General features: G+C 40.8%; 2 protein-coding genes across 5 annotated transcripts in view; one reads left to right on the forward strand and one right to left on the reverse strand.

Annotated features, from left to right (window-relative positions):
* Nucleotides 1-676: 676 nt before the first annotated feature.
* gdnfa (glial cell derived neurotrophic factor a) lies at nucleotides 677-12,531 on the forward strand. 2 transcript variants are annotated; one of them, XM_008424243.3, is made up of 3 exons: nucleotides 677-1,767; nucleotides 3,612-3,842; nucleotides 8,935-12,530. In XM_008424243.3, the coding sequence occupies exons 2-3, from the start codon at nucleotides 3,638-3,640 to the stop codon at nucleotides 9,492-9,494; spliced, it is 765 nt and encodes a 254-aa protein (XP_008422465.1). In that variant the 5' UTR covers nucleotides 677-1,767; nucleotides 3,612-3,637; the 3' UTR covers nucleotides 9,495-12,530. The 2 variants fall into 2 exon arrangements, with proteins under 2 accessions (XP_008422465.1, XP_008422464.2); XM_008424242.3 differs by lacking the exon at nucleotides 677-1,767 and adding an exon at nucleotides 1,774-2,158 and having other exon boundaries at nucleotides 8,935-12,531.
* Nucleotides 12,532-17,214: 4,683 nt separating this feature from the next.
* wdr70 (WD repeat domain 70) overlaps nucleotides 17,215-26,583 on the reverse strand; it is a 40,601-nt gene continuing 31,232 nt past the window's right edge. For all 3 annotated transcript variants that reach the window (XM_008424241.3, XM_008424240.3, XM_008424239.3), the window contains exons 14-18: nucleotides 22,912-23,012; nucleotides 22,406-22,485; nucleotides 21,063-21,179; nucleotides 18,416-18,578; nucleotides 17,215-17,919 (exon numbers count right to left, since the gene is read on the reverse strand). In XM_008424241.3, the coding sequence (XP_008422463.1) occupies nucleotides 17,832-17,919; nucleotides 18,416-18,578; nucleotides 21,063-21,179; nucleotides 22,406-22,485; nucleotides 22,912-23,012 (549 nt within the window). In that variant the 3' untranslated portion in view covers nucleotides 17,215-17,831. The remainder of the gene's footprint in view (nucleotides 17,920-18,415; nucleotides 18,579-21,062; nucleotides 21,180-22,405; nucleotides 22,486-22,911; nucleotides 23,013-26,583) is intronic.

Raw genomic sequence — 26,583 nt, forward strand, 5'->3', positions numbered from 1 at the left:
GTTGATGCACAACCTACAAATCAGATACAAACGTTAGCGTTACCAACATGCGGATAAGCCTTAGCCAATTTGTTCAGGTGAAACTGAAGAAAACCTTTTTTTAAATTTTCTATCCCGTGGCTCCCCCAGCTACAATAAATTTGAACATTGCATTTTATTATTATTATTATTATTATTATTATTATTATTATTATTATTATTATTATTATTATTATTATCACTGTTTTATTTATCTAATTTTTTGGAATGAGCAAACTTCAGATTCTGAAATCATAACAGCTCATTTTGTTATAAACTTAATTACAAAAATAAATAAATAAAAAAATACGAGTCATTGTTGTCTTTTACGAAAAAAAATCATAAAGAGAATCAAGATGTTTTCAATGGAATCAAAATTTTTACCGTAGTATCATGGCTACTAAAATAAAATGAAATAAAAACTACTGAAATAATGCAATAGTTTTTTTTTTTATCTGCTGTGCCACCCCAAGATTTTAAGCTGCTCACATCTGACCATTAGATTCAAAATTTCTATAAGCGCCCCTGGAAAGCAGGCAGCTTCTAAACTATGAAGGCTAATTCTGCAGGTTTCTCTTATGCGCGTCGGGAGTTCACTTTGACCAGAACCCAATTACTCCCACACCAACATGCGCCAATGAACTTCTCCCTCTCTCTCTCTCAGCATCGAGTTTGCAGTTAAATAAACTGTAAATTTTAAAGGAACCCAGAAAAATAGTTCCTTAAAAGCTCCCTTCGCGTCTGCACGAGCATGCTCCGAGTAAATAGCAGGTGAAGTGTCATTCCTGCATTTGAGATGTGTGCAGCCATGAGACGGAACTTGACACTGCAGGCGCACGGAGCGCGGAGATCAGGTTAGAAACAGAACATCTCCAAATCGCATTCCGCATACTGAAATCTAATCCGAGGACATCAGGATGTGTGACATAATCCTCAAGACATCTGAAAACTTCGCTCCTCCAAACAAGGCTCCAGGGGTGGTTTGGAGAGAAATGCGGACCTCTGTTACTCACTGTTTGCGCTCGCATGGGTCTATAAAAGAGGGGGCGGACACCAACTGCCCCCCAAACGTCAGAGCGCATTGAACTATAAATCTTTCCAAACAGCCCCTCTGCGCCTGGCGCGGTGCTGTGCGCAGACATCTGCCCTGCTTTCGTCCAATATGAGGACGACGCGTGTGGAGACCTCTGCGTAAACACAGAGTGACTTGGAGGAAGTAGAAAACATTTATCTGAATATCTGTTGTTTACTATGGCGAGATTGGTGAGAAATACCGGAGATTCTGGACAAAGTACAATTGAGCTGTTTTACCAAGAGGCAGATGAGCGGTAACAACGCACCTCTGGGGCTTTTATAGTTTGTTGGACACTCTGATGTCTTCATTGGACTCCTTTCGATCGGAGATGGTGGAGCTCTCTCGGATTTCCAGAGTGGAAACGTAGCATCCAATTAATCAGCGACTGCAACTGAACTCCGTGAGGCGCAGAGGCACTTTGGTCCGCCGTCTTCAGAGACGCATGGTTTATTCAGTGCACTGGGTCGGAGTACGGAGAACAAATCTGGCACAACAGAGCGGCCTTTTCCTTCTGTACCTGGACTAATATTGGTTTAAGGGAATTCTCCTTTTGGAGATTCTGACATGATTTACGCAGCTAAGTCAGCTGGGGACACTCCAGGAGTTGCGCGTTCTGTCTGGATTTTACTATAAACTACCAAGAAAATATTAGGTCTGCATGGGCCATATGTAAGGTAAGTGAATCTCTGTAATCGCTCTTAGTTACAGGGAGTCAAAATCAAGCAAAAAATAAGGTTAATTTTGGTGTGTTTTTTCTTAAAATGGCAAATTAAATATGGAATTACGCATTTAGACACTTCGTTTAGGTTTAGTTTTTATCCATACGTAGCTGTTTAGGTTTACAGCAGACTCAACATGCCATTAGACAGAGTCACGTAAGCTCCGCGGATCGCCATCTGGCTCACACCATTATTTAGGCTATCATTGCCAAAACGCTTAGGTGCGTGCTTTAACCAGTCGTATTTGTGTGTGTTTGTTTTCTTGCTTGTGAGGCGCACCCTTTGCGCATCATCTGACATCAGATGAGAGAAAACGTATTTCATCCAAAACGCCAAATGTTTGCGCGTAAGTAATCTGGGGTATTTTTGACAGAATATCACACTGATATAAACAAACTGTTAGGATTAAAACAATGAAACTACCTGAGTAATTTGCATGTATTTTATGGAGGTAGATGTGAATCAGGCTACTCTCTTGTAAAACTAAAAATGGTAATAATAAAAACCATTATAGGCATATAATTAATAAAGAAATTTTGCTCATGTGGTTTGTCCTTGCATGTCAAAAATAAACAAAAATTAAAATTGTGAAGGTATAAAATTAAACTTTAAGGTCATTCATTAATTACAAACAAGTCTCCAAGTGAAGCAGCTATGGCATAACCACAAACCACTGCTAATAATGCTACTCATTGGCAACTGTAGCCCTAGAGTAAAGATGGTCTGTTAGCTAAGAAAATATTACTTTGGCTTTAGAGCTAGAGCTAAACATAAACCAGAAGAGCAAATTTTCTGAAGCAAAAGGATCCCAATGAGCCACATTTTTCCTGAAAGTGACAGCAACCACGTTAAAACGTGGTTGAAAAGCGAAAGGTGAAAAGGCGTCCCTGTTAAAACATCTGTAGATGTCTAAATGTTGTCAAAAAGTTGTTTGAGACAATCAGGTAGCTGAAACTAAGCACTGCTAAAATCAGACACAAAAACATGTCCACTCTTCCCTGCTAAATATATTAATTTATAAAACAACCTATGTTAAAACAATCCTGATTGTCAAAATTGTCACAAAACGGACAATTTTCACAAAAATGGAAAATTGTTTGAAAATGGGCCAAAAATTGCAATTGTCTGATTTAGCTTTAGTCCTCTGCTGAACTCTGCAAATCAGAATAAAGTTGACTGAAACAATATTTTCATGTAAAGTGTAATTAAAATGTAAAGGGAGAATTGTTACTCCTCTCCCTCCCCACCAGTAGGGAATGTGAGCTGGGTTTAGACTGTTGTGAAACAGGTTTGCTTTACTCTACTCATAATGTGTTGTTGCAATAGTAATTCTACCCCCCCCCCCCTCCCCCAAGAAAAGTAGATGGCATTGGAATCTAAACATCTGACTTCACATTTACAAATGAGTATCCTTGATTAGAATTCAGTGACAAATGACTAAAATTTAATACCTTCCAAAACTCTTTTTTGTAGTGTAGATAGGTCTCCATCTGCTGTTGTACAATTTCATCGATAGACTTTTATGTTCAGAGCGTACACAAAACAAATCGGCGTAAAACCTTGTTGACGTGTTGGCACTGTTATCAGTATAGTATGAGTTGTGGTACGTAGTCACTGTATTGTTTCATGTGCATGATTCGGAAAGAGTCGGTTGGCTTTCTGGGAGAAAGTAGATGTTTTTTCTAATTTGCTTGGCCTCGAAATATAAATACGATAGCGCGTACCAAAGTTCTGAAATCTGTCAACTTTATTCATGAGCATCTTTTAAACAGCGAGACTGACCCGAGTTTATTTTGCAGCTTTCATCATAGGAACTGAGTCTAAGATGAAGTTATGGGATGTTCTGGCCACGTGTTTCTTGCTCCTGACCTCTGTCGCTACACGGCCTCTCTACCAAAACACTCAGCAAGCCAAGAGGACTCGCTTCCCCAGCAGCTACAGTGATTCTGGGTCTCTGTCTGTGGAAGACGAAGAGCCACTGTTCCAGCGTGAAGAGCACAAGCTTCAGGAGATCTCCATGGAAGATCAGTGTAAGACATCTGATCAGATATATCAGTGTAAGATGTGTCGTAACAACAGTTCTCTTTGAGCAGGATCCGTCATGCACGTTCACTTCCCAGCCTTGGACAAGTTAATTAAGCACAAGGGGGAATAACTTATTTTTCCTCGTCTGTGGAACTGACATTATAAAGAAAGCAGACACACCATCCTGTTTGCTTAAGCGGTCAGGAAAAGGGACATGTGCAATAAGTAAGATAAATAACATCGACTGTCTAAATGCACATAAATATTGCTAAGTTACTTTTTAAATGGTAAATAATGTGGTGCGTCTTAGCCTGTTGCTCTTGAAAAAGCGATCACCGCTGCGTGAATAATCCAACTCCAAGGTTATCAGACGGAGGTCTTAATTTGTGTTTTATTGCTGCTTTTGTGTTACATCATCATGTTGTCTAAACAAACCGGCAGCACGCAAAAGACTTTGAACAGCTCCAATCCTCAGCAGACTTCACTTTTCACATCCCCCTGTCTCCACGTGTTTACATTCACCCCAATGCCTCTCTGTGCCTCAGACACCCGTGACATTTACCCATCTGCCAAAACTCAGAAATCCTGGCAGGTTTCAGAGGAGGCGCTGTGAACCAGGTCACAGGAGGTTTTCTCAAGGTGCAAAGGCTCGTCTGAGGCACTGAATAAGCGCCCTGTGTTTATATTCGTTCCGACAGAGACGGTGGGCAGGAATTTATTCTGTTTGGATCAGTGTGACACTGTATCATCCTCACTTTGGAGTAATCACAGCTAACAACTAGATAAGGCATGGAACATTTGGGGCATGTGTTTGTCTTTGCCACTTCATATTGTGTTTGGAGCGCGGTGACATCACTGATCTGCAGTGTATCCCTAGACGATGAAGTCTTCAGGAACAGTGTAAACAGAGCGGCCATGCGGGGAGAGGGGATGGGTCGCTCGGTTTATGCTTAATGTCAAATAAAAACATGGTTTGCTGTTAAATTTTGTGACTGGAATGTGCAGGCTTCCGCTTTTAAGGAGATTCGTGCCAAAACGGGGCTCCTACGCAGTCTGGAAAAGTTTTTTTTTTTTTTTATTTGACTATGTTTTCCACGTAGTATGAAAAAGAAAATTTGAAAATGCAATATTAGTTATGTATACAGACTTTATTCCCTACTATTCCATCTATCCATCCACCCTGCAGGATCCATAAAGTCTGACCTCTTTATCTGACATTAATTCATGGTGAACCTTTTTTTTATTTGAGAGAAAAGGACTGATATTTCTAGAAGCGTGCACTGGAGTTTTAAAATTAGTAATCTAAATGACAAAAGCCTTATTTTACATTTTTGCCTCGTTTATGTTTATTTTACACACAGCAGCATGAGTGCCCATGATTGATCGAGCAACGTAATAGCAGAGTTTGATTCAGCTCATTAGGTGTCGCAGTACAATCTGTCAGCAGGTGCACTCTGTAGCCACCACGTCTTTCAGCTGACACACAATACAAGGTGTCTAAATCAAAGGGTAGGTGTGTCTAAACAGATTGGCCCCATAGTTCACCTGATACACGAAGGGCAGCCCAATCAGCTGTGGCGCTCGGGCAGATCAGATAGCCAAGGTAAAGAAGAAGAGATAGAGGACACTGCAGAGTAGACGCTACGTTAACCACAACACCACCTGCCAGATATCTCACCCCGCCGGCTGTGACTCCTTGATGCACGTACAACAGGTTAACACACATCTGAGCGCAGAGGCGTTGGCCCCGTTACGCAGACATGCTCAGGTAGGATAATTAGCATTTGACTATTTTACAACCAAGTTCACCGTTCCCATACCTGTGCCAGTTCACGTAACTTTTTAACGGGATCAACATGGGATCCAGGAGGATCCAAATTTTTCACTCAGTCTTCGTTTTTTTTTGTTTTTTTTTTTTGCTCAGAGCAGATGCTGCAGCGTTGTACAGCAGCATATTTTCAATAGTTTCATCCGAATAACTCAAAGCATATGACTTCCCTTTCTTATGGCCTTTCAAGTCTGCTCGTATTATAATGACATCCATCAGACATTAAAACACATTTGTGACTTGTTTGTGCTCGACTGCATCGAACCTGGCAGTTCCTGTGAGAAAGCTCACAAATTCTGGCTGAAAGGTCAAACTCTGCGGGGAGTTACGAGAAGACCTGGATGCGTTTTTAGCTCTAGGAAGGAAGTGCCAGCAAACAAAGTTGGTAAACACTGATTTCTCTTTAAAACCTCCCAAGATGAAATGAAAAAGAAACAAACAACGATAGGAATGCAGAACAGAATAAACTTTTTTTAGATAAGTAAAATTTTCACCAGTGTTAGTGGGATTTTCAATTACACTAATAACCTCTAAATGGCTAAAATGCAACATCATTGACATATTTTGAATTTAAAATCTTACTTGTGGCCTCACAATGCTGTCCCGTGATAAAAGATGATGAGAAATCTGGATACTTTCCATCAGGGTAACAACACTAAACAAACAGCGTGAGCATGTAATGGCTTACATCAACGCATGTTCATGTTTTGCAACGACGAGTTACGAAATCCAGTGGAAAATCTGCGACAAAAGCTTAAAACTGACAATCGCTGATGTTCTCCATTAATTCTGACTGAGCTTGAGATATTTTCCCCCCAAAACGTGAGAAAAACACAAAAAAGTTTCCAAACAGCTTGAATCTATAATTTCAGCAAAGACACGCAAGACACTTGTCATTAGTAAAAAAAAAAAAAACAACAAAAAAACAAATTAAGCAAAAAAACAAAACGGAGAGAGCCATGTCTCAATTACGCACTACTTTGTGTTGGTCTATCACATAAAATCTCAATGAAAGCTTGTGGCTGTAATGTTTCGAAACGCCCTGTGGATTTCACATTGTATTTCACAAAAATCTGAAAACCTTTTAGAACACGTCTACAACAAATAGGGAGCCTATTCGGTTAACATAGTCAACAAACATCAGATGGTGTGCTGGAACATTTGGTACCTGAACTTTAGTTATAGATCCTCTGGGACCTTTTGATCATGGGGTTGCACTTGCCTCCCACAGATGCCAGGAGACCTCATATGTGAGGTTTGGAAGCTGATTAAACATCCTGGACTCCTTCAGGCATTCTTTGAGTAAATCCCGGTCATTTTAAGCAAAATCCATGGCTTTCCTGCACGTCTTTATCGAGCACTCCTGTTTCCTTGAGGGATGGGGGTGTTGTCAGCAAAATGTTTACATAGGTGGGAAGTCAAAATGCAGGTTTTGCCAATTGGTGGTTAAAGTGCTGAACTTTGGTGCAATGACTCATTGCTTTTTGTAGCTTCATAAACACCAGAAAGAATAATTAAACAGCAGGAACAGAGTAAACAATTGAAGCCAACAAAAACTCTTGTAGCGCTGACATTTTAATTAGCGATTTAAAGCTCGAGCTTTCTCAAAGAGCGAGTTGGGAATGACCAAAAATATTAAACAGAAAACAGAATAAAGCCTTAAAGGAAGAACTGAACCTTACTAAGTAGAAAACTCGACACTGAAAGTGGTAAAGAGTGTCCATTTACAATTTCTTTTGACATGAAAATAATTTGTAATCTTATTTGTAAAATTATAAGCTATAAATTTAAATCTGGCTCTAGGATGATCAGGGCTCAGTGTTAATGTGGCATGACTCTTAGTCCCCTGAGGCTAGAGACTGAAACTACTATTGCTCCTGATGTGCTCATTGCTGTGTGAATGAAAGTACAAAGCGCAGTATTTGTATAACATGTTTCAGTGTGGTGCAGTTAAACTATTATTTCATAATAACAGAAATGTTAATAGGAGCTGCCATCACCAGGCATGCTTTTAACAAATCATTTCACCCATTACCCAGTTCATATTCACATTTCTTACCTATAAATTGTTATTTTAGCCCCGACCCTGCTTCCTACTGATGTCAGTAAAGAAACTGTAACTATTATATATGTTAATTTTTCAAGGTAATTTGAGTTTCTAAAACCTGCACCATATTTTTATGTTGTAATCTTGTTGTTACTGTACAATATATTGTCTCTAATTTTTTTAAAGATAGTTTTCCATTCTATTGTTTATTTAACAAATTTTAAGATGACTAATATAAAATAAAAATATAAAGTAATACAATTATATAAAAATGTGTAACTTTTACACAAGACTAACATAGTCGTAGATTATTTTCTGTATCTTTTACATTAAACTAATGCAAATCAGGTATGAATTGTTGCATCATTGGTAAGTCCATCTGGTACCTGAAAAAGTTGCAAATAAAAATGATCTAAAAGACTTGGCATCCCTAGGTTTAAGGTCAGAGTCTACATCAAGTAGATGAGTTGATTTTATTATTATTATTATTATTATTATTATTATTATTATTATTATTATTATTATTATTATTATTATTATTATGTTGATGTCTTGGTTGGAGGCCTTGTCTGCAGTAATTTGGCCCTTGCTCTAGTTTTTCATGGTGAAGAAAGAACTAAGTCAAAAGTCTACGTTCCATCGATTTTCTATGATCATGAGGTATGAATCATGACTGAAACAGCGACATTCTGGATACAAGTGGCTGACCAATTGTTTCTGTGGTGACTGGACGGGGTGTGATGCTCTGTTAATGGGGGGACTTGTAGTAGAGCCACATTGAAAAGAATCAGTTGAGGTGGTTGGAGTATGCGATTAGGATGAACCAGAACCAAATGGGGATTATTTTGGTTTACACACAATGAGTCAGAATGTCGCTGAGGAAATGGATGTGCAGGTTTCCCTTCTGAAACTGTCACTTCTGTGACCAGATCAGACGGACGAATAGACAAAAACTAAAGCTAAAATGCTAAAGTGCTCAGTTCAGAAGGAGCAAAATGAGCCGCGGCCTACTTGGCTACAAACGAGCTTCTGAAGGAATGCTCTGAGAAAATATAGTTGCATCATATTAACGATTTTGCAATAAGAATAGTATATCATTAAAGTTCTCATGTGTGTAAAAGCAAGTGCCCCAATACTTTTGGATATATAGTGCATTCACTTTAAAAACAGAAGATGCATAATTGCGATTTATAAACTAATCTCCTTCTTCTGTACCTCACAGATGACATAGAGGCTCCCTATCCAGACCAGTTTGAGGATGTGATGGATTTTATCGAGGCTACCATCGGCAGACTCCGGAGGTCATCGGAAACTAGCGGGAACGCCGCAGGACGACGGGAGCAGAGACAGAGAGGAGCAGCAAACACAAGAGGCACGAGAGAAGAGAGGAGAGGGCATGGGGGGAAGAAGAGGGGTCGAGGCCGAGGAGGAGGCCGAGGAGGCAAGGGAGGCGGAGCGCAGAGAGAAAAGGACAGGATATCTGTACAGAGTCGTGGTTGCTTACTAAAGGAGGTCCATCTCAATGTGACGGATTTGGGGCTGGGGTACCAGACCAAGGAGGAGCTGATCTTCCGGTACTGTAGCGGGCCCTGCATTGAGGCGGAGACCAACTACGACAAGATCCTGAACAACCTCACACACAACAAAAAGCTGGACAAGGACACGCCCTCACGCACCTGCTGTCGACCGATCGCCTTCGACGACGATCTGTCTTTTTTGGACGACGACGTGGTGTATCACACGCTGAAAAAGCACTCGGCCCGGAAGTGTGCCTGCGTCTGAGGAAGTCACGACGAAATGCCGCAGCGGACTTTGGATCATCTCAGCAGATGCTGCGCACGGAGGGATTGCAGTCAGACGTGGGCTCTGGAGGGCAGCGTGTGTAGTCTCTTATTTTTGTCAGCTGATATCAAGACGGGTCATGGTGGATTACGGCGAGAGCTCGTGAGAGACAATGGAACAGCCGCTAAAGAAACAAACTCACATATAATCCTCCAGGTTGTGCGTAGCGATACCAGTTTAAAGCAGATTAAATACTGTTACACTTACAGAATGCTGTCAAAAAAGAAGGTGAAGAAAAACTGATCTTGCAAGGAGGATTTAATTTCCCAGGAATTCAGTTTTTCCTTAGCTGGCTGTCTCCAGATGAGTGCAGAGAGTTGAGGAACCTCTCTCAGTCGTAGTCTAAATCACCTCCTCTGTAGAGTCTTGATGTTGACATTCAGAGCCAAGGAAAACACACCAAGGTGCAGAAAAGACTGGTGGAATGCATCCGCATAAGAAAAGCAATCAGCATACAGCAATCATATATAAGAGGTTTGTGTAAGAGGTATATTTATTGAGATGGAATTAACTTATTGTTATTTATTTCAATCCATTTTATGAAAGAAAAAGCTGTTTTTTTTCTTCTTCTATTTATTAAATTGTTTCATTTGTTCTGGACAGTGCCAAAGTAGAGAGTTTTCCCATGCAAAATATTTCAGGATTTTCTCAAAACTGCTAAGCTTTCCCAGACATCTTGGAAATGCTTTTTTTGTTTGTTTTTTTGCCTTGTCATTTAAATTCCAGCTATATTTAACCATCCAAATGATGGTTATTCAACATAACGGCAACATACAGAGACAGAGGAGGGGACCAATAGATGAACGATTGGTTGATTTAAAGCATTTCGAGACAGCGGTGTAGTTTCCATCATTTTTCACTTAATGTGACCGCTCTTTGACATGGGAAACGTTATCTCTCTCCTCACACGTCTCGACTTCTACATTAAAATCATCCATTCTTTATACTCTGTTTCTATAGAGACGCATCATAAACAACACTCTTTGGTGTGAATGTTGTTACTGCAGGAACAAGGCTCAAAGTTTGCTATTTTTTAGTATCAGTGAGTTGACTGAAGCAAAAAAAAAAAAACTCGAAAGGAAACAATATTAACTCGTGGGCTGCGAGAGTAGATGGCTAAACCTCAGCGAGCTGCGGTCAGTTCACGACTTTGTTATTTCACAACTTTTGCAATTGAAATCGAGTCCTACTACAAGATTGTTTTCAGATCTGGAACGTCACTGAGTCACATTTGCATGCTGTAGCAACATGTTTACTGAAGGAGTTTTTATGGTATGTTTGTGTGACTGATTTAATTGGATGAAAATCATCAAAGGTGCAAATTAAATGATTGTCATTAGGTTTTATAAGCTGTTGAAAACTTTGAATTTCCCCCACATTAAATCCCAGCTTCCAGGCACTTTTCAGTTACTTTCGCAACCTTCTGGAACCCAGGAAACAAATAATTAAAGCAGCATTCTACAGTTCAACCTGCTAAGCGGCACCAATGGACGAGAAGCGTTTTCTTTTCTAGGTTTATATAACAAAACAACAAACCTAAACAAGTTAAATTGTGCTATTAGAATGTTCCGATCTATCTAGATGAGAGGTGTTCAAGTTATGGCCCTGGGGACATTTGCAGTACATGACTTTGTGCAGTACATGAACACAAATCAAGAGAAGTACACACTTTGACGCCGAAGCAGATAAGCTCTTAAATATAATAATATAAGACAAGACAATAAGATAAATAAATTGAAAGATGCAACCTGCTATATAAGGATTGTGCCTTTTCCCTTTTTTTTCTGTCATTTAAATTCCATAAGAAATACAACCATCAATTAAATTCCATCCATAGTATTAGTGCATCTCTTAACTTGGAAAAAAAACAAAAAACAATCCAGGACACGTTGTATGTGGATTAACTAAAAACCACAACACCTTTTGGATCAAATAAAATGACATTATGGAAACCGGGGAGCCGTTTCCACGAGGAGCTTTAAAACATCCATGACTATTTGCCGATCAGCAAGGGTTATCCAAAACCTCAGGCTGGCCCTGCGTTGGGCCTAAGCGGTGGTTGATGTCCCGGTGAGCTTCAGCCTTCGTTAGTGTGCCTGCGTTTCTGTCCGCGCCCTAACTGGCAGCTCTTATTCCCTCAAAGGGAACTTGAAAGTGATCCTCTGATGTGAGTCTTAACTGCGTATCCCCTCCAGCAAAGACAATTTAAGGAAGACCTAGCTACTGTAGCGGCTGTTGTCAAGCAGTTGCTGTAAGTGTCAGAAGACTAGACGTTCGGACAAAAGAGTGTGTTTTGGAAAAATCTGGAGTGAGGACAATGGGTCTGCTCTGCATGCTCTCTGCACGTAGCAACTTGTAAAGAAATAATTTCTCCAACTAAAACCACGACGTATATGAAGGAAAGGAGCTGCTCCCCCCTTTAAGGGGAGGGCGGTCATTATAAGTGGAACAAAGAGAGCCCTCGTGTAGGTCTTGATGTTAGCACGGATTAGGGACCAAGGTATCTGTGCCCACCCAGCAGCAAGCAGGCCAGCTTTACTGTGTAATCCCCCTTGCACAGAACAAATCCACTGCATCAGGCTGAATTTAGGCCAAGCACTAAACACAAATAATAATAAGAAAAAAAAGAAAATCCTGACTTTTATCACCTCACACAGTTGAATCGTCCTTCAGATAACACTTCCTGCCTCTCATCTTCTGTACAGTTCACCTGACTGTCCGCTGGCAAACGTCTTCTTTGTTAAATGCGAAGAAATCTGCAATGTTAGCATCAGAAGTTTTATGTTTTCACTCTGTTAGCATCTATGTATATGTGTTGGGGGGGGCGGGGGGAATCCTGCCTTGTCTCACTTGTTTTGTGTTACAGAACCAAAGCTCTCTCTGCAAACTTTATTTTTGTACAATAATCATTTTATAACTTTTTACAGAAATAAACTTGTTTCTATTAAATAAATAAAAAAAGGCCTCCTGGTATTGCAATGACCCAACGATGGTGGTAATCCTACATCCACTCACTTTGTGACTGAATATCTCTAATATTTTTGGCTGGAGAAGTTTCTTTTTGCGGGATTAAATCTCAACACGATTCTGAGAAATTCTGGCAGGATTTAATCTGGTTGGGTTTCAGAAACAGATTTGAATTTTATGCACAATATTTGATGGTGAAATGTTAATAGTAGCTAGCATTCTACATCCTAAAACCAGCTTTGATGGGGGCTTTGGGTAACTATCCTGCTGGAAGACCCAAATGTATTGAGATTTCAACCATCATGTCTTCCTCAGACATGATTGGTCAGCATGTACTAAAACAGACATCAGCCTTAGGAATCACAAAATTTGCTGCAGTCCACATCCAATGCCTTTGAAGTTAAGTTTTATGGCCAAAATGAGATAAAAACTCAGCTATTCTGACAAATTGTTTGCATGGAGATAGTTAAGACAAAAGCCAAAACACATTTCATCAACTGTCAAGCCAGAAGGTGGCAGTTGATGAAATATCAAAGGAAGACCATGCCTTTAAATTCTTAAACTCCATCTCCAGTCAAGAGCAACATTTTTAACCTTGGACACTGTTGAAAGGATAGTGCACACCGACGTTAAGCATCTGTAATCGTCCTGATATAACTGTATTTTAAATGTATGGATTATAATCGATTTTAGTTATTCCACATTGCAAAAATAAATATTTACGCCCATAATTAGTGTATGCAAGCTTATGGAAGCTAAATAGACTTAGCTGCTGTCATTGTCAACACAAACATGACATAAAACTGAGTAAAAAATATTGGTTTAGCCGTACATTTAGGCGACCGTTTGAAAGGTGGCCTTCACAACGGGGCACTGACTTTTCTCCTCTGGATTCTTGAACGAGAGCCCGGGGTCCTGCGATAAACAAAAGCGTGTGGTAAAGAGCCACTGAGTTGTAAATCAGCACACAGGAGAATCTTTCCACGGCGGCGGAAATATGTGAAAAAGCCGATGGCAGAAAGGGCCGACACACACGCAAGACGGCCATAAAACAGCGAGGTAACCCAACTAATGAAACGCAGGAGCTGTTTTTGTGAAAAGTGGAATATAAAAACACAATTGTGTCAGAGGCCCATAATTGGGGCGATTTCAAAGTTTTCCGATTTAATTTCGGCAGGCTGCTCGAATAAGCTTACATATTTGATGTTCAAATGTCGTCGTCTTGCTCCTTTCCCGTCGGTTGCTTTCAGATCACCAAACCAGTAGTGAGATGGGAGGAATTTGAAGGTAATAATTACTCACAAACAATTTGTGTTACAGTTGTATTAAAAATGGATTAAAACTGTATTCATTATATTTTTTTCCTGAATATATGAATTAGCTCCTTTGACAGCCTTTAAAGACTCGAGTGTTCTTGGGTAGTTCTCTCCATACCTGCTCATTCAACCTCCTCTTACCCTCCCACTAAGTCAGACTGGGTGGGCAGCGTTGATGGAGGGCCAGTCTTATGTCCTTCCCGAGATGCTGATTTGGAATTACATTCGGAGTGCAGGTGATCCACTAAGAGGCTTCCATAGATCGCCGCTCCTTTACTTTTGTGTTCTTCTTTCCTCTAGTTAACCGGGTAAAACCACATTCGGACCCAGATCTCATCTGCAACACACAACAACCTCGTCATACAAATTAAACCGCATAAACAAGCTTAAAACAAATTACGAAGCAGCTTAAAAAGCAATGACACACGACATGATGCCGCCACCACCATGCGAGGATGGTAGTGGGCATGTGATAAGCACATATGACTCTTGGAGTTTGGGCCAAAAGGTTCTGTTCTGGTTTCCAGGCTGAAATCAGATCAGTCTGAGATTTCATCTGCAGACATTTCATGCAGTGTACTGCTGGTCCTGTCCTGTAATGGGACACCGAGATGTTGGGTTTTTTTTCAGCGTAAGAGTTTATCAAAGGTGTTCTCTTCAATGCTGTGTGGCCCATCCAGGCCTGCAAGTCATGCCCTGGATGAGTGATAGCGTCCTCTAGCAGCTGCAAATGTCCTCGACTGGAATCCACTAGACGGTCTGATTCTGATCAGATTCATTTTTTGAAACTTTCCAGAAAACTTTTTAAAAAAATAGTGTTTTGGCTGCAACAACAAGGCTTATGAACATTTCTAAACAGCCAACAAAAGGACTACTCAGATCTACTTTTTGTAGTTCTTCAGGAAGCCTGCAGATAACACTAGCATAACATTTCTGCAACCCCCCCCCCCCTTCCCTGAAACATTCTTTGTAATTTGAGTGAATTGAGCCTTTAATAGATGTGTTTAAATCTCTACCTTCAGGCAAGTGTTTCCACTCCACACTTAGCTTCTCAATTTCACAGGCACCGCTGTTGTATCACATGATTTCAGTGTAGCCAGCCATCTCCCTTCACTTACTCCTGCTGCTTTCTTAACGTGACAGAAGCCTGGAACCGTGAACCAACTCCGCAGCCTTCTTTTCAGAAAATGACGCACTTGAATGCTTTAGTGCTTTCATATTTCTTCTGGTCAAATCTTTGCCTCCGATTAATTTTACGATGTTTGCAGGGACAAAGATATTTGAACGGTTCTCGTTATTTCCACTGGCAAGAAAGTATCGGTTTTTGGTTTCTGGGCTCGTAAGTCGCCAATTAGAAACATCAGTAAGATGAAGGATCGACATGCAAGACTTTAGCAGCTTCGAAAAAGGAGAATGATATACGAAACCTGCATGCAATCCTCTTTGAAAGAAAATCATAACTCTAATCCTGTTGCTCACGTTTCTTAATCGAGTCTCGTTTGAACATAGAGAGTAATTTGGTACAGAAGAATCAAGAGCCTGTGAGCTTTCCTGGATGTTTTCACTTTCCAACAAGAAACTTTAATGGGTTTCGCCTCAATCTGAAATGCGGAACATACATTTGCATTAAAGACCCTCTGAGTCACTATATTTCAAAACTGCCTCTCTTCACAATTACAGCTGCAGACATTTTGGGTTTGACTCTACCAGCTTTGTACATCTAGAGACTGAGAGTTTTGCCTACATTCCACTAGTCAGAACAACTGAATCTCAGGCACAGAGCATCTAAGAACATCAATTTTAGATTCAGTCGTGGACTTTGACTAAGCCATTCTAATCCAGTAACATTTTTTGATCTACATAAACCATTTCTTTGCAGCCCTGGCTGTACGTTTGGTGTTGCTGCCCTGCTGGAAGGTGAGCCTGTCATCTGCTCAAACTGATTTCCTCCCAAGACTCCACTCTTTATCAAATCTAAAAAGCTTTCCTTTCTCAGCAGAAGTTAAGTTTTCCTGCAGCATGATGCTGCCACCATCAGGTTTCACGGTGGGGATGTTCAGAGAGATGGGCCACGCGGTGGTTTTTGCACGAAGACCAACAGGTTCAATTCTATTCTTACATATTTGAGAGGAAATTCTTTCTTGCTTGTGTCGTCCCTGTATGGTTTGTGGCAAGTTTTTAACTTTATTACTGTTCTCTTTGAATTTCTTTACCACGCTGCTTCTCTCTTTTTTTTTTTTTTTAAATCAGTTTTGCTACACAGTCGTGTCTAGCGAGGGTTAGAGTTGTACAACTATTTGGTCCACCAGTTGCAGATAACAGACTGAACACTGTTGCACAAAATGTTCGGAGCATGAGAAGTTCCTGCTTTAAACTCCTCCACCATTTTCTCCCCGACCCGTCTGCTGTGTTCCTTGGTCTTCACGATGCGATTTGTTCCCTGAAATAACTCTGAGTCCCTCGCAAAACAGCTGCAGTTACACAGAATACAAATAGATGCCACAATTTCCAACTAATAATTTGTGGGAAAAAAATCCATTAAACCATGGAAATTTACAACTGCGCACCGTTAAGAGCTCGATTATTATGTAAAGACAGAAGGAAACTGGTGATTCTAATACGACAAAATGTGACAAAGGTCTGCGAGGCCCAACGTGCTGCAAATAAAAAGTCAGACCGACACGTGGTTAGCAGAGGCTGCATTCCAAGGAGATGTATAATATGCAGAACACAAAAGTGGTTTTCATTATTTCTGTTTTTTGTGGGTTTCTCCGTCACTATGCATCACAGGCATATTTCATTTAACATCATCCAAAAGAAACATTTACACGTTCAAAAGTCGGAGATGAGAAAAAGCTGTAGGTACGACGGAGGGAAAACATCCTTTGAGGCGACAACAAATTCTGTGCTGGACCTCAAAGAGATATTCACAATTCTTGGCTGAACTTAGTTTGTTGTAAAGTTAAAACGTTTAACCTCAAATAAAAAAACAAAACAAAAAAGTGTTTACTTTGTGAATTAAAATCGTCCGGAAAAAATATCAGAGCCAAGGTTGGGATCAAGAGCATAACTTCCGAGAGGTAACACCCACAGCACTCCACCCACTGAACAACCACATCTTAATGGCTCAACTTTTAAATAAAAATTAAGCACCCCTGATTTGCCAGTTTTATACCCGCCCCTCCTTTGTCCAGAATCATTTAATTGAAGCAATGCATAGCGTGTAAAAGCCCTTCGATGCAGTAAGTAAAAACAGCAGGACTGGCTGCGCTACGTATCTTCAGGTTTGAGCTTGTGCCTCACAGGAAAGGCATTCCTTTGATCAGCAGGTAAGAAGACGGATCAGACTCAGCTTCAGTTTGGATGAAATACAACTCTTTGACAAGAGGATATAAATTCCTTTATTGAAATTTTGAGTCGGTTTACATGGTGTGGAGAAAACAGGAGATAATAGAAGGTTTTGCAGTTAACAACTAAAAAAAAACCCAAACACAAAACAACACACAAAAAAAAGCACAGCTTTAAAAATGTCAAAACATAATATTCCCACAGAGAACTGGCTGAAATTTTACTACGTCTCCGTGATTTGCTCTGTGCAAACTCTTCTTCGGGGTGATCGGCACCACGCCACAAGAATCTGGAGCTGATTTACGAGGCATTAGTAAACTCTGGGGGCGTGGGGCGTGAGGACAAAAGAAATTACAAAAATACCGTCCACACAATCAAAACAGACATAAAAAGTGAAGTGGTTCATGTGTAGCAGTGAGAGGAACATAAAACTGTACCATGGCGTGATCAGATTTATGAGCTTCCTTTTTTTTCACCGAAGCAGGAGGGAAGGAAAGGGAGGGATTGAGATTCATTAGAGGGCAGAGGCATTATGCTGCAGGAATTTAATTGATGTTCTTGAGTGCTTGGGCCAGTTCTTTGCGTTTGTGGCCTGATCAAGGTCTTTATCAGCTAATCTATATATATATATATATAAAAAAGTCACTCAGATTTTACGTTTCTTCCACTCCGGTTCTTTGTCAGCCTCCTCATCCTCCTCTGACTCTTCTGCGAACACGGGCTCCGGCTGGGTCCTGCAGGGATTCACAAAGACGAGCGATGATTTAACTGTCACTTTTATTTCATTTCTATTCATACGGCTTCGGAGCAAACACAATGAAGTGCAGAACAAAGAAGCCATCCAGCTGTGAAACAATGAATTAAGTCAGATACTGGAGTGTCAGAGTGTCAAACCAATGACACACCAAATATGGCTTAATGAGCTTCGGGCTAAGAAGTTATAATAAGAAGAATGCTGCACAGAAACACATTTCTCCAGGCTTTTCTCCAAACGTTCCCAGATGGATGGATAGATGGATGGATAAACAGACAGTACCAGGAGGATGGGTGAATGGACAAAAAAATGGATAGCTATATGACAAGTAGATGGACAGATGGATGTATGGATGCAAAGTATATATGTGTAGTATATATGTGTATACATTAATGGAGAGAAGACCGGACGATCCTGTCCCATTGTTACACTAATGACTGACTGAGAGGTAAAATGCTGAAGAATCGTAAATTTACTGTTCGTAAGCCGGGGCGATCCAGTACGGGTTCTCAGACGCCTCCTTGGCGTGGCGCAGGATGGCCTCTCGCGGGTTACTGTCGTCCGTTTTATCCAAAGCGATGTTCTTCACGATGAACGAAGACAGCGTGCCCCCGTGCGCTGCCACTCTGCCACCTCGACCTGTGAGGGACACGGATTAGTGGATTAGAGACGTCCTTGGTGTTGCTCGTTCTTAGAAAGCAGGGGGGGAAAGAAAATCAACAAATCCCGACTGTGGGTTAAGCTCCGGCGTGATCAGCGAGGAGACGTTGACCTTACTTTGAGGTCTGGTTCCGGATGATGTTATCGGCTATAATCTGCGACACTGAACAGACACTGATATTATCCCGCATCACAGATCTGCATATGGCAGATGTGTTGGTCACAGTGTTAGAACATCAGATATAAAAGTCATTTTGAACAACAGTTTATATTCTTCTCACATATCAAATGCTTGTAAAATGTAATCTGTTTGATGAATTTGACTTCACCTCCTTCTTTCCAGGTCAGATAGAGTTTAAATCTGGACTAACATACAGCATGCAGGGAGTTCCTGCTGCCGCGGCCCAAGCTGTGTTGTTTGGGGATCGAGAAGCACATCCATCCATTGCTTGTAAGCTTGGAGCCAACCACCAAACATTACCTTGCACTTATGCGAAGTCAGTTCACGCACAAGATAAACATTATAAGGAAAGTCTATAATCTGAGAGCCACAAGTCACCCATCAAGAAGTCACTCTCCTTTTCATAGAACGGACCTATTTTTGAATTTTTGCTCCTTCTCTAAACCGTAGTGACTCATGTGTTTTTACTTATACAGAAAACGTGTGCAGTGATATTCCCTGTACCAACTTCGGAGGCTAAAAATGTGTAAACCATGCAGCCGGGTATGGCTTTACTTAAAATAAAACATAAAAACCTCCCGCGGCCATAAGAGATGGATGGGGTCATCTAGACCCCATGAGTTCTTTAGCCTGTGTGCGGTCCGGACAGGTCGCGCTGACCCAGCGTGTGCTTTTATACGAGTTGTATTTTTTCTTTTGCGTGGTTTCGGAAACCGACGATTTGACGAGACAACCCCCCACCCCACCGCTTCCCCACGACATCTGTCACGCTCCTCCTGAGCGTCGCGCTAAGACAGCGGGAAGGTTAATACACAGCCGTAACGACAACAAAAAAAAATGAAACTTATTTAATCATAAAACCTGGAATGATAAATAAAGAACAACAACTAATCCTTCTTGTGGCATCGGTTTCATAAAATATGGTTAACAAGACTGTTTTTCCTTTTTTACAAGACTGCTTATGCTTAGTGTGGTTTGTGGGAAACAAATACACTTGAATTTTCACTAGGTTATTGCAACATCTGCTGAATTCCCCCCTTTTCTTTTGTTATTTTTCAATGTGTAAAAACAAAGCTGAAATAAGCCATTGTCAACCCTTAGGACCCCAAAAAGGATGAATCTTTTTTTGCATTTTGCGGTTGAGTCCAGTTTGTTCAGAGCCAAACTGGACTCACCTTCGCTAAGTTTAGTTTATAGTTTATTCGATATAAAACACAGACACACTCGTAATAATAAAGGTTGTTAGTCAATCAACACTACAAGTAGGATCAGAGAAATTCAAAACAACGTTCGTTACAAATAAGTCATTTCCACTCGTCGCAGCTTTAGTGTAACAAATATTTACTGAATACACAGGATCAACAATTAAATCCAGACAAGAAAAGTCAAAAAAAAAGAAATAAAAACCCGAAAAACTAGAGACGACAAACCCCCCGCCCCAAAAAACAGAAAGATTAAAAAGTAAGTAAATCGCATCATTAAACTTTCAATCAGATTTTAAATATCCAAGTTCCTTCATTGCTATTTATCACTTTGTTTTAAGTCCCTTTAAAACTGTTATATTATTTATGTATTTATGTTTTGGCAAACTATTCCAAAGTTTAACCCCAGCAACAGAGAAACACAAACTTTTTAATTTATATATTTTTTTTTTGTTTTAAGTAAAATTTCTAAAATACTTTCTAAATTAATCTGGACGTTTTCTGGTCATGTCCAATAGGTAGGCGACTCCAACTTAGAACCCACTGGATTAGTTATGCATAAATTAGCTCATCTTAATTTATTGTTGGACTATTTTTATTTGCTCCTGACATGTAAGCATTTACAGCTCACAAGCTCCCAACGCTGCAGTCAAAACAGAGAAACTGCACAACATAACTCGGCAGCAGTGAGTCTGGAGACGAGAGAAATGTCATCCGTGGTTTGTTGGGAGTTTTTAAAAATTAGCATTTTTACATTTCAATACAACAATTATGGTTTTTCTGCATTATTTTCATTGCAAGAGTTAACCATATCGGGCAAGTGGCCAGGATGTTTGAGAGGCCAGTTGCTCCACATGGGCTGGACTGTGTTACACCAACTGCAGCCTCACACATCTGCCTAAGACAAACGGATCATCTGTCCAGTTACAAACTTGATATTTCAAATGCTTGAGAGCAGCTGCAAAACGAAGCTGCACCTCACTTTTTTCAGCTGAGATGATTTTTTTTTCTTATTTAAAAAAAAAAATATATATATATATGTATATGTATATATACATATATATATATAAAAAATGTTACCTGGTCCAGATACAGGCGGCTCGGGTTTGTGGGATTTCTTCGGGTCCAGTCTGTCCTTCTCCAGCTGTTTCCGTGTGCTCCGCTGTCGGGCCTCTCGGAACATGGGCAGAGCGTGAGCTGGAGAGAGTAAACAAACAAATGTGAGTCCGGGGTGGCTAGCAGTCACATGGCCCCAGCGGACAAAAACACAAGAACCAATCGTAACTCTTAAATCTTCAGCCGCCTCCTGGTGTAATTTACGCCAACATTTTCAGGAGGCAAGCCACTCCGTTTGACCTTAGGGGTTTCTGAACGCCGCCAAAACAAAGGCTTCCCATCCAGGAGCGCGTGGGTGACCGTGTGCGCGATTAGGTGTGAGTGAGTGCACTCCGAGTAGGTTCGGCGACGCTATCTGAGCGCGTGTTTCAGAAAGGGTGTATGCTCTGCTCTCATCCTCGGGGGTTACAAGGGGACACTTTAGTGAAGAGCTAGGATAAAGTGATTTTCCATTCAGGAGCTTCTGTCGCCGCTCACTGTTAATACTTCTCCATGCTACATTAAGCAAAAAGGTTACTGCTAACAGATTCCCTCGCTTTTCTCAATGGGCCGTCACTTGCTTCCTGTCCCGTCTAATTTTCCAGTGCCAAGGCATCAAGTGCGTCACTCGCCACTCGGAGCAGCGAAATGCTCGGCACCCTTGTTGGCACGACGATGCGCTCACATGACGCGTCTGAAAAGGCTGAAGCAGACCAAAAGGTAAATGTTGTCCGGGGTCGGAGGATATGGGAGGCACGCACAAAAGAGATGACAGCCTCATGTGCCGGTGTTACGACTGCGAGAGGGGGGCCAGGTTTGGAGTGCGTGCGGTGAAACCGGCAGACGATCACGCCGGCAGGGGCGAGAGAGGAGGTCATTCCTCTCATGATTCCTGCGTGAGAGGAAAGTACACGGCGGTCGCGTGGCTATCGATTCAATAATCCACACCCAAATCCATCAGCTAATGGAGAGGGGTGAACGTCCAGAGCAAGCTGTCGCTCCATCCGAAAAGCCCCCGCGGGCGGCAGATGGAGTTCGTCTGAATATCCGAGTGCGGGAGGCAGCGTTAGAGCTGGCCTGACGAGAAACAGGCTCTGCTTGTCAAATCTTCGAAAAAGGTTTCTCAGATTATTTATATTTACAGTAGCCAAATCGTAGGCAGAACACAGCGCTCAGTCGCAACAGGGCTTTAAAAGATGAACTTTAATCTGACCACCGTGCAAGACGGATGGAGAGAAGCATGGAACGTTGGTGTTGCTGAGAGGCATGTGTGAAAACAAACCACCGTGTTTCCTAATGTCATCCCGTAAAAACACGGAAGAACTTACGCGTGATGATGTAATCCTGCGTTAGCGTCTCGGCGTGTTTCTCTTTCCGCTTGCTCTTTACCACACACAGCTTGGCCCCTCTGGAGGAAAAAAGATTGTGAGCACAATGGCGATTTACAGCATATTGAACAGCAGATGCATTTTTCTAAACCGAATCTCTTATTGTGCCATGTAAACATGGAGATCGATTAAAACACTAAAAATATTCAAAGACTGGGGTCAAATGTCGTGTTCTTACACTGTCAGAAATCCAGAGTACAATTAAAAGTCTTTTTGTTTTTTTTTTTTAAATATTGGACACAATCATTCATGATTCGGTGTCTCTGGATAGAAAGCTTTTTTTAATTACCCAATCAACTCTTTTCATTGGTTTCTGCAGATTAATACTTAGGAATACCTGCATACCGTTTTCTTTTTATTACCATTATTTTAATAGTAATAAAAAAAAAATTTTTTTTAAACTTTTGAAGTATGTTTGTTGCTAATGGAGGTTCGCCTGATCATACCTGTGACTTTTAACTGGATCGTAGTACACCTTGGCCAGTCCGTTCCCAGTACCCACCATGATCTGGTTCAGTTTGGGATGCCACAGGCAGCGAACAACACTCTGCATCAAACACACACATAACATTTTTTACATCAGTTCAACTTTTATTCTGTGGTATTTCTTAAAAGTATTTGAGAAGGGTGTAAAATGGAAGACCACGTCATTCTTTTGGTTTCAGAAAGGCTCGTGTTTCCCCTACTTAGACAATAGAAGGTAACAATCGTATTTTATTCCCCACAGTAGTGAAAGTGTGCAGCCCAGGTACAGTGAGGAGAAGTCCCAGTGTGCTCTGCTGCTCTAGTTGACTATATTTGGTTGGTGGGATGAGGGCTGGATCTCGCTGTCTGCGTGCGGCAGATGGCCTGGTGCCAATAGGCGAATGTGACCACATTCATCCAGAGACGGGGGTGCGTGTAACTCTCTCTCTGTGTGTTTGTTTGAGAAAGCAGCGTAGAGAGGGAGCGATATAAGAACAGCTGCTTGACAGCAACGGAGATCTTCAGCTCATCCTGATGTGTGAGCTGCAGGGCATCTGGAAAAAACTCTAGAGGCGCCTCATTTTTTCCCCCCACTCACTTAAAATGTCCCTGTGATCTGACCTGGGGGGGCGCATTTAAAGGAGTTTTGTGGGCCGGGGGGGGCTGGGTAAGACCATGCGTACCGTGAAAGCTGCTTAACGTCCAGCTGTTCAGCTTCCCATCAGGACACCAGAGGAGCGATCGTAGATGCAAAATAAAACATGCACGCACAATCAAAGCAGCACAGACATTTGTACAGGAAAAACTACATTTCTGGTTCACTTCTTTCCCTTAATTTAGCATTTGGAGAACTCGTACTGTGTATTACAGGTGATCGTTTCTTATTTGGTGGAACCGGCAATCTACATACGCTGGTTAAATCTTTTATTTCACAGGAATACTCTGATTTAAAGAGAAGTTGTTGTAATGTTATGGTTGATCACTTTACATCAACGCCATCATGTCAGGAGGTCACAGTGTCGTTTAAGTCTGCAACCAGATGAAGGTTAATCTGCTCGACCAGATCAGCTGACTGCAACTGAGAGAACGATCCAGAAAAGGCTTTTAAATGAAATGAGCCTCATGCTGTCAATAAAATACCAGTAGCTTAAAATGACCTCAAGATAAATGCGTACCACCGTAGTCTTTTCACATTTTGTCATGCGAAAACAAATTTGATTCTATTTCACTGGGATTTCGAAGATCAAACTCAAAGTAGTGCATCTTCATGCGGCTTGGAAATACAAGACACATGGTTCAACATTAAATCTAAAAGTGTGGTATGGATTTGTTTTAATCCATACCACTCATAGACTTTTATGGAAGAGTGGAAAAGGGAATGTCAAATAAAAACAATACAAGAAGCAAAAGGAAGTCCCATATAAAGTTAGATTTAAAACAAAAGGTAGCAGACAAGAATGACGCACAGAAGGATGTACTCTGCTTAGATGAAATCTAAATTCAGCAATACTGGAAGCCTATTACAGGTAGCAAAAGATTTGAAATAGCGACCAAAGTTTCCAGCAGTCAGACATTTTGCCAGAAGGTCTGCAGCTACACAGGTGGACTTTGCCAATTCTGTGATTTCTGAAGAAGAGTTGTTGAACAAGATTTAATTAAAGGGTGTGAATACTTTTCAAATAAAAAGGAAAACAAAAACAAAAAGTAAAAAAAAAATTGAAATTTTCTTCCATCGAAGTTTGACGCTGTAAAACAATAACGATATGGAAAAAGTTCAATATGATTCTCAATAAAAGTTTGTTGAAATGATGCTGTGGAAGACATGATACATGTGTCGGCATGTAAGTCGGCGATATGAGCTGAAATCCAGACATTCTGGGTGTGCTCCGGTGACAATGTGTAATGGGTTATAAATTGGCCTGTCAAGAAAGCTACGCTAACAGTGACAGTCGACTCATTGGAGCAACAGTGAGGAACAAAGTCTGAGGTCTGGTCACACTCCAGAGGTGCCATAGAAGCATCCAGGTTAGCAGCGCAGGCAGATCAGCCTGCAGTAATCGTAAATCCCAAATATCCAGCCAGGTACCATAAAGTCAGTATATCTGAGTTCACTGAACGGTCTCCACAGACCCAAACAAATCACTCTGTCAACGAGTTTCATAGAAGCAGAACTGCAACAGACCCAGCTGAGTGCAGCCCGCACCGCAACTGTATGCACAAAAACTAGCGCACACACACACGCACACACACACACGCACGCACACGCGCAGCCAAGCCCTGCTCGGCCCGGCTTAATTGTTGGACTTCTTTCCAGAAATTCAGAGAAGCGTGTTTATACTCCAGGAGTCCGTGTTTACACTTTGTGTTTGCAGAGCTGCATCATGGAAGAAGACACGTTTAATCAGTGTGCTCTCCAGCAGCAAGATTCAGACTTCTAAATTAAAATGCCAGAGGACTGAACATAGACAAATGATCTGCCACCCACTTTCACAACATATATGCCAATTATGAAATAAAACCAGGCAGCAGTAATGAGACCCGGCAGCATGCTACAATCCTTGTTCAGCACTGGTCGGGAGGCCAATTTAAACCTGCAGGAGAAAGGAAAACCAAATGTTTACCATTTAAGCCCCACGCTGTGAGAGCTACTGTCCAAGAAGGCAGAAACAATGCTACTTGAACAACTGGCAACGTCTTTCTGTCTGCCTCACACCCTTTTTATGCTCTTGGAGGAAATATAAGCTCACTCAGATGAAAGCCTCCCTTTATTTCTATAGAAACAATGGCGTACAGAGCATGTAAGGAAGAAGTAAAAGCTACAGTTAAGCAGGGCGGATCTACAACACTGTTGCTTATTTAAATCGACTTAACATTTCGCTGACTTTAAGGTTTGTATAAGATGAGCAGATTTTTGAAATCTCAATTTAAACGTTGCTTCTAGTGAGCAGGAATTTACTCTTACTCTCAAATTTCCCAAAAAATAAATATTAAACACATCAGTACTTTGTCTTTAACTGTACAAAACATGTTAGGAGATATAAAAAAAAAGGTCTTAATAGTTCAAAGATAAATAAAACCAATGGAGTACAACAACAACGTCTTGAAAAAATATATTTGCATCAACTTAAGTGAAGTTTAAAATACTTTTGTCGTTAATAAATAACAAGTCAGCTGGATGTTGGTGAGTTTCATAAAGATAAAAGCCATAGTTCAATGTTTTTTTAAATGAGGTTCTAGTAAAGTTAATATCTTAGCTGTTTTAGATAACTCACTCAGAAACTTCATTTAGTATAAATACTTAATGCGTTTTTTTTTTTTTTTCTTTTTAAATTGTTTAAATGTTTTATCGCACAACTAACCACAAATGTTTCTGGTGTTCTGTGGCACACTGGCTCTTCAGTCCCACAATGCCTCTTTATTTCTCATGTGAATAATAATCAGTGTAACCAATAGAAAGTTGTTTAAAAGATTCTTAAAATAATGCTCACATAAACCAGAGGACATTTTTAGGGAAGGGAGTTGTTTTACGATGCTCCGGGCTCCACAACCAGTAAAACAAGATTGGTCCTAGATGAAGACAAGAATTTGTTAATTAGTAAATATTAGACTGCTTGTAACCTTTTAATAGAATCTCACATTAAACATGCTGACTT

This window comes from Poecilia reticulata, chromosome 12, assembly GCF_904066995.2.
Source record: "Poecilia reticulata chromosome 12, P_reticulata-male-v2, whole genome shotgun sequence".
Classification (NCBI taxonomy): Eukaryota; Metazoa; Chordata; class Actinopteri; order Cyprinodontiformes; family Poeciliidae; genus Poecilia; species Poecilia reticulata.

Excerpts from the sequence above, each read along its gene's own strand:
- gdnfa (XM_008424242.3), top strand. The coding sequence starts at position 2,116 with ATGAGAGAAAACGTATTTCATCCAAAACGCCAAATGTTTGCGC. Across the intron at positions 2,159-3,611 it reads AAAACGCCAAATGTTTGCGC|CTTTCATCATAGGAACTGAG; the intron begins GTAAGTAATCTG and ends TTTATTTTGCAG. Across the intron at positions 3,843-8,934 it reads GATCTCCATGGAAGATCAGT|ATGACATAGAGGCTCCCTAT; the intron begins GTAAGACATCTG and ends TGTACCTCACAG.